The 7,669-nt window shown below is 49.7% G+C and overlaps 1 protein-coding gene across 1 annotated transcript in view; it reads right to left on the reverse strand.

The window, feature by feature from the left end:
- Positions 1-1,193: 1,193 nt before the first annotated feature.
- The window catches only part of numbl (NUMB like endocytic adaptor protein), a 13,505-nt gene continuing 7,029 nt past the window's right edge, over positions 1,194-7,669 (reverse strand). Inside the window, exons 4-5 of the mRNA XM_060075588.1 lie at positions 5,872-6,054; positions 1,194-5,499 (exon numbers count right to left, since the gene is read on the reverse strand). Coding sequence (XP_059931571.1) covers positions 4,334-5,499; positions 5,872-6,054 — 1,349 coding nt within the window. The 3' untranslated portion in view covers positions 1,194-4,333. The remainder of the gene's footprint in view (positions 5,500-5,871; positions 6,055-7,669) is intronic.

The raw sequence follows: 7,669 nt of genomic DNA on the forward strand, positions 1-7,669 counted from the left end.
AGATATTGCACTTTGAGGAAATGTAATTCATAGTGCCACTTTGTAATATGTCATTGTGCTGACCCAGAGGTTTATAAATGAGTCGTATGTTCTGTATCCATGGCAACCAATTATTTCTTGAAGTTAGTGTAAAGTCAACTTTATTGCTTCTTGGGGCCCAGTGCGAAGGTAATTGTTTTTGGACACAAACATACAAACACACACACAAACACACACACACTGATGCGGGGGCAGTACAATGTAACTCATGTTATATGTTGCCACCATCATGAATTACTGTTGGGTAAATACGACCCACCTGGCGCGCGGTCCTCAGATCCCGGTCTGTTTCATCACAGCTGAAACCATCTGCAAGATGCCCATGTGTGTGGATGTAGGTCTAATATTAGAATATATTCCAACCATTGGTGACGATGTAAGTATGTATATATAGATACAGTATATATACAGTATATCAGCAACATAGATGGGGTGATGGGGGGGGGCCGGGGGCTCAGGTGGGGTGAAGGCTGGTTGCTGAATCAACCTTTTGTTTTGGTTTAGGTTTGATGTTCCGGTTCCTCTCGGCAGAGCGTGGCCTACTTTTATTTCTGGGTCTACATTCCCTCTCTTCCAAGGACTTTTTACGTGTCATTATTTATAGTGTGAACATAAACCTGTTCTGTTTTATCATAGTATTTAACAAAGCCCTTATATCGATATTATTGATATAGTTACAACTAACATTATAATTCACGTGACCAATACACATTTATACAGATATAAAACGTGATATGTATGTGTATATATATCTTTGCCTGTGTTTTTAAATATTACTTCAAATAATAACAATGTAATAGGATGTAGGAAGATTCAATGCAAATTTGTGATTAAATGTCCTGTTCCAAGTTTGTTCATCACCTCTGTTAACATTTGTTTTTCTGTTTGTTACTCGTAGATAAAATAGGCCTCTTCTTTATCTTAATTTAACTACCAATAAAAAGTTAACAGGGCAGGCCATTAGGCCTTTTCATTTTACGGTTAACAAAGTGTGTGTCCTTGTGTGTGTCTGATGGATAAATCTATTGGTTAATTCAAACAATTCCATGGGCGAGAGAGAGAGAGAGAGAGAGAGAGAGAGAGAGAGAGAGAGAGAGAGAGAGATAGATAGAGACAGAATAACAAATACAACACCCATAGCAAAAAACAAGGTGTAATATTATATTACTTTATTTCCATCTTTTGTACAATGTAATTACAATACAAATATGTAGGTTTAAATACAAAAAATCTGTAAATAAAGATTAAAAATAAACTCCACTGGTTTGTTTTTGTTACCATCTCTAACCTATGGTTTTACAATCAAGTGTATGAGGTCATTTAGTTTCGCTTTAATGCTTTAACATAATTAACCTACATAGAATTTGGAGGGCATGAAAAAAGAGTCAGAAGAGTACAAATAAAAAAGAACAATATTTCTAAGAAATAAAATATTAATTTCTTGTTTGATTGATTTGCCTCCTAAATAGAGCGATCTAGAGAGGGAGAATAGCGATTTGTTCGAGCCAGCCGAGGCGTAATCCCCTGGGATGGACAGTATCGAGTCCCATACATTTGAGACTGTGTGGTGTCAATGTGAATGGATCTGTTGGAGATCGTGGTCCCCCTTTTCAAAGGGGATCACTGAGCTCCTCTTACCCAATGGAAGAGAGGGAAAGGAATTAAAGTGACCAATGGGAATCCCCTTTAGAGATAACAGTGTCTTCATAACGACTCTAATTGTCGCCATATGAAACAGACAGCTGCTGTTGTCATTTGACTACTCTTGTTGAGAACCAATGAGGATATAACCCTTGTTTTCCAATTACTTCTTCTGATTTGCTGCCATAATTGACTGGGGATGCAATGTGCCATACATCGAATGAAAGGGCCATGGGGAATCGGCTAACCCATGCTAATGTAGCTATGGTCTGATTCTTAGCATTTTGTACTAGAAGCTCTGGAGACCATGGGACTGCTCTGGCAGTCCAGAAAAGCCCTGTTATTGTTGTGTTTTTTTGCGTTTTTTTGTGACACACCAAGCTGTTCCGAACCGAGATTCTTTCTATCTCGCAGGGTCTTACTTGTATTCTCTCGTAACACCGTGGCCTCTGAAAGGAACCCATCCTTCATGCCTCGAACAGCGAGTCTAAACACCTGACGCCCTGACGCGTCGGAGGTTTACATTAGCTATATATGGAGTTGAGCATACTGTAAAAAATAACATTGCATGTGATTCCAGCCTTGTAATATGTGGCTCTACGATAGATGAGTGAAAAGAGCTGTTCTTCAATGCAGGGTTTTTAAAGAGGCGATGTTGGACTTGGAGGTTTGTGTTTGTGTGCGTGTGCACGTTTGTGTGTGTGTTGAATGTGTACGTGTATCTGTGTGCGGGTGTGTTGCATGTGTAGGCGTAGAGGGGAGCGTTCACAAAGCTGGTCTGTTCCACTGGTCAAAGGCGGTCCACGTCCGGCGGTATGCTAGGTGATGAACATGTCTTTGTTCCGCGGCTAGCGTTCCCCCTTTGATCGCCCCGCTGCCACACATCTCTCTCCTGGCTCCGACCGCCATCCGCTCCTCTCCATCACTTTCCCAGCAAACTCTTGTATTTCCTCCTCCATCCATTCGTCCTTTTATATTCCTTACTCACGCCTTTTCCTGTAGCTTGTCTCACTTCCGTTCTCTCTCTCTCTCTCTCTCTCTCTCTCTCTCTCTCTCTCTCTCTCTCTCTCTCTCTCTCTCTCTCTCTCTCTCTCTCTATTATTCCTACATTTTTCCGCTCTCTCCATCTCTCCCGTCTCACCGCTCATCCCATTCCCCCGGTTATGTTTTGGTTTTTGAAGCACTGCTGATAACGGCGGGGGCCACGCGGGGGCCCCCTGGCGCGGGTCACAGTGGAGGGGGCCGCGCTCTAAACCCTGTATCCAGACCCTGCAGAGGGGGGGCACTCACAGCTGGAATGTAGTGCATTGTCTTTGAGGAACCGCTTGCACAGTGTCATGGGGGGGGACGGGGACTCACCAAAGAGAGTCACTGAGTTTGTATCTCTCCAGGCGTCTGGAGTGTTCCCACCCAATCCCAGTGGGTCTTGCGGTGGTGTTTGTATTGTGTTCTGGTTCCATGTATAGCCTGGGGAACATTGGGGGGGACTGACCTGTTTCTGGATGCAGTGGAATAACATGACAGCTATTGGGCCATAAAGCATGCTTCTATTTACACTCTCCACATCTTGTGTGTGTGTGTGGTGACACAACGCCAGGCGGTGGTATACTGGCCTGTTATCATTGGCAATCTGGTTCCATTCACGGTTCCTGTGGGAATCATGTCTAACGTCGTCGTCCCCCCCCCCAAAAATCACATCCATTGTCTGTCTACTCATTTGTTTCCCGTCCTTTAAAGTTCAACTAAATAAATACATGGAGAGAAATGAACAATTAATAAAACAGGCTGCCCCCGTCACACTGTTTAGAAAAGTGATACTTGAGATATAACTATAACGTGTTACAATTCAAAATAATAATAATAATAATAATAATAACTATAAAATTCAATAAATAATAAAATCCTTTTGGCCATCGATCTCTTCCACTATAAGTGATTTCATCCTCTCCTGTTGGGTCAACTGCGTCCCATTGGCCGGTTCCTCTGCGCTCAGCGGCCCGCTGGGCTGTGCTTGGTTTAAATCTCCATGAATCTCTTCAGCTGACAGTCCTTCCATCTCTGCCCCTCCGCTCGCCCTGCTCCGTGGCCACGGCAGATAAAAGGCCTGTCTGCTAGCTTACAGAACGCCCTACCCCACGCAGGAAGGAAGGAAAAAAAGAAAGGAAGAAAATGGCGAAGACAGGTAATGGACAGGAATGCACCAGGTGGCGTCCCCAATGTCCTGGGTCCATGCACGCTGCCCGCGGCCTGCAGCCTTTAGAAGGGGATGTCGGTTCAATCTGAGCGGCGTGGACCAGTGGGAGCGTGGCGGCGGTGAGCGCTGCGGACACGAGCCAACGCCGAGAGGCGGTGGACAGGTTTCAGCCGACGAGCGCCCGGCCCCCGGGGATCCAGGCGCTAAGCAACCTGCCCACTTCCTCTGCCGCTGCCTCAGCCACCCGTTGAGGGTCATGTGAGCGATCCAATGAGTTAACCCCATCCACTCCTCGGAGTGAGGCGTCAGCGAGTGGCGAGGCTATCGCGGGACGGAGGCGAGGCGAGGCTAGAACGGTGGATGGGGGATGGGGTGGTTGCATCCTGCTTCATGAGAAAGCGCCAGAACTACCGCTCGGTGGACTCTAAGGCTAATAGCGCTAAGGCTTGTGTCTCCATATCAGAGCTCGATCTCAAATGTCTTCTGCAGATCGTTGGAGAAAGGGTTGGCCGCCGCCGCCGCCGCCGCCTTGCCCGCCGCCGCTGGCCTGCTCTCCAGCGCCGCCCACTTGGCCTCGAAGCGGTCTGCCTCCTGGGAAACCACGCGGCCAGGTGGGGCGGTGAGCTGGCTCCCCTCCGGGGGCCAGACGCTGCCTCCGCCTCGGCCGTTCCCGCCGCCGCTGGCGTTGCCGTTCAGCAGGCCCATGCCGGTGGGGGCGGCGCCGTGCCCGGGCAGCCCGTTCACCATGGCGGGCAGCGGTTGGCCGGAGGGGAACGTGGGCGTGGAATAGCCCGCGGCGTGTACGATGGCGCCCGGCCCCCCGGTGTACGAGTGGTGATGGCCGACCGCCACTCCGAGCGAGCCCACCTTGGCCCCCCCGCCCAGCGAGCCCATGGGGCCGCCTGACGAGCCGGCGGCCGTGCAGAAGACATTGGCCACCATCTGGGACGGCGTGATGCCCACCACGGGCACGCTGGGGTAGGTCATGCCGCTTGCCAGGCCCGGCATGTAGCTCTGCATGGGCACGAAGGCCGGCTGCACGGGCTGGGCGGAGAACATTCCCCCCGGGGCCGGGGCCGGGTCGAAGCCCAGCGGGAAGGGCTGCATGGAGCCCGAGAGGGGGCCCCCTGGGGGCCCGGGGAGGGAGGGCTGCATCATGGGGGCCCCGGACATGCTGGGGCCGGACATGGTGGGGATGGACATGGAGGGGAGGGACATGGGGGGGCCGGACATGGGAGGACCCGGGATCAGCGGGATGGAGGATAGGGACATGGGTGGGAGGGGCATGGGGGAGGGTCCTGAGACGGACATCAGGGGGTTGGCCATGCCGCCGTGGGACATGGAGACGGAGGACACCGGGCCGGACGACTTGGCGACCTGACTGGAGATGGACTGACTGGACATGGTGGGCGGGCCGGGGATGGTGGGGAAGATGGGGACCGAGGGCGGGGCCATAGATGAAGGGGGAGGGGTCTGTTGCTGTGCGTGGACGGCCTTGGCGACCTCTTCAAGCCACCGCTCGGCCTCGGACGGCGTGCGCCTGTGTCCGCTGTGCATCTGCCTCGCCATGGAAACGGTGGGAGGAGAGTGGAGCGGAGGGTCCGCCTGCACCCAGGAAGAGGTGGCTGATGCAAACAGATAGATAGGGGGGGAAAGGGAAGATCAATTAAAAAAACGGGTATCTTTTACTTTTCAGCGTGAGCCAGGAGTCGGTCGCCATGGGGACCCGTGTGCACGGTTCAGAAACCTGTGCTTCCTGAGTCCTGAGTTTGTCCGATCTTTTTGTGCGACATATTTTATTTTACTTTACAGAACAAAACCAAGCAGAACATAAAAGATAACAATTTAAAGTGTACAACTTTTCTTTTCTTTTTTTATTTGTGACTCCCATAGCCCATAAGTTATTAATAAGTATCTTCGGCAAAAAGAACAAATGTCCGACAGGAGAAAGCTACTTCCTGGGGTGGTTTGAGGGCCGTGCCGCTCAGCTCTCGTACCTTGCACCGGTGCAGGTGGGGGGGGCAGGGCGGGGGGCCCGGTGCAGGCCGGGAGCCCGTTGGAGGAGCTGACGGGAAGGGTGAAGTACTCGTCTGGGGGCTTGGTGAAGGAGGCGTTGATCTGGCTGCAGAGGGCGTTGATGCAGTCGGGCTCATCAGACAAACCCAGGTCCAACTCTAGTTCTAGTGGAAAAGATTGAGAGAGGAGGAAGGAGGAGGAGGAGGAGGAAGAGGAAGAGGAGGACGAGGATGAGGTAGAAGAGGAGGAGGAGGAGGATTAGGGGGAAGGAGGAGGAGGAAAAGAAGAGAGAGGAGGGTCATTCTTTGATTAATTGTTTAACAGATCCGGTGAGCATCAGGCACATATAAAGTGCAGACGAGGCTAACTGTGAGGCTATCCGCTGATTAACAAAACAGCATAGCCACACACACCCCATACATAAAACCTTATTCACTCTAGAGTGAATAGTTTCATAGCTCACAGCCTCATTTACACACACTTTCTGTGGTGCCAGAAATAACCAAGCACAGATGATGAATACTGCATGTATGTGTTTCTTTTTTAATAATCCGCTGAGTCATATTCAGGCTCCATATTGGAAATTCCAGAAGCTGCAGATTTAGCAGAGAGCATTAGCTGCTTCTTTCAAATGACTCCGCCGTGTTTGACTTTCCCAGCCCAGGACTCGTACAATGGCAGGATGTTCCTGTCTCCCAGTCCTTGTCTTGCTTTGGAATAAACCCTTGAACCACCACACCCCAGAACACACACACACACACACACACACACACACACACACACACACACACACACACACACACACACACACACACACACACACACACACACACAGATATATTCACCACGTGCACACACACACACACACACACACACACACACACACACACACACACACACACACACACACACACACACACACACACACACACACACACACACACATACACACACACACACACACACACACACACACACACACACACACACAAGCATACACTTCAATTCAACATAAACGCACACGCACTCTATTCAATACACATGTGCACACCAACATACACATACCCAAACACAGAAGCACACAATTCAAGGGCCCCCACTCTGCTCCAAAAACGTCTAAAAAAAGGATAGGGTAGACAAAAGTCAAAGCAGAAAACGGAGCAGAAGAAGGACTTTGAGAACATAGTGTTGAGAGTCCTTGCCCCCTCAAAGCCCCCCTCCTTTTGACTCTACCTCTGCTATTATCCTCTTTCTCTTCCCACAGCCTTCATCTCCATGGTGCCCTATTCAACGTTTTCTCCTGGACGATGTGTTGTGCGTCAGGTGTCCTACACAATGCACCATAATGAGTGGGTTGTGTTGGTAAAAACAAAAAGGATCGGGGCGACAGGCTCAACAGGAAGGATGCGCTGGAGCACGGTGTCTGTCTATCCTCCTCAGCCGTGTTCCTCTGCGCTGCCACAGCCTGCCGGCCGCAGCAGGCGGAGCTCAGACCAGGAGTTCACAACCTTTTTTTGTTCCAAGGATCGGCATATTCAGAGAGTTTGGAGGACCGGTGGTCAATTTGAATGCCTTAATTTTAAGATCCATAATTTTTAAGCAAAGGATGTGGCTGTTTTTCAAGATGGTTTACTTGTCATATTCACAACGATTAAAAGCAAAAGCTATAAAATGCTTGAGAGAAACACAAGAAAAAGAGAGTATAAACACAAAATAGTGCAAATACACGGTGCAATTACAGTGCCTAATTTACAGTGGTTTAGTTGCATATTGATCGAT

The sequence above is a fragment of the Gadus macrocephalus genome, chromosome 16 (genome assembly GCF_031168955.1).
Source record: "Gadus macrocephalus chromosome 16, ASM3116895v1".
Classification (NCBI taxonomy): Eukaryota; Metazoa; Chordata; class Actinopteri; order Gadiformes; family Gadidae; genus Gadus; species Gadus macrocephalus.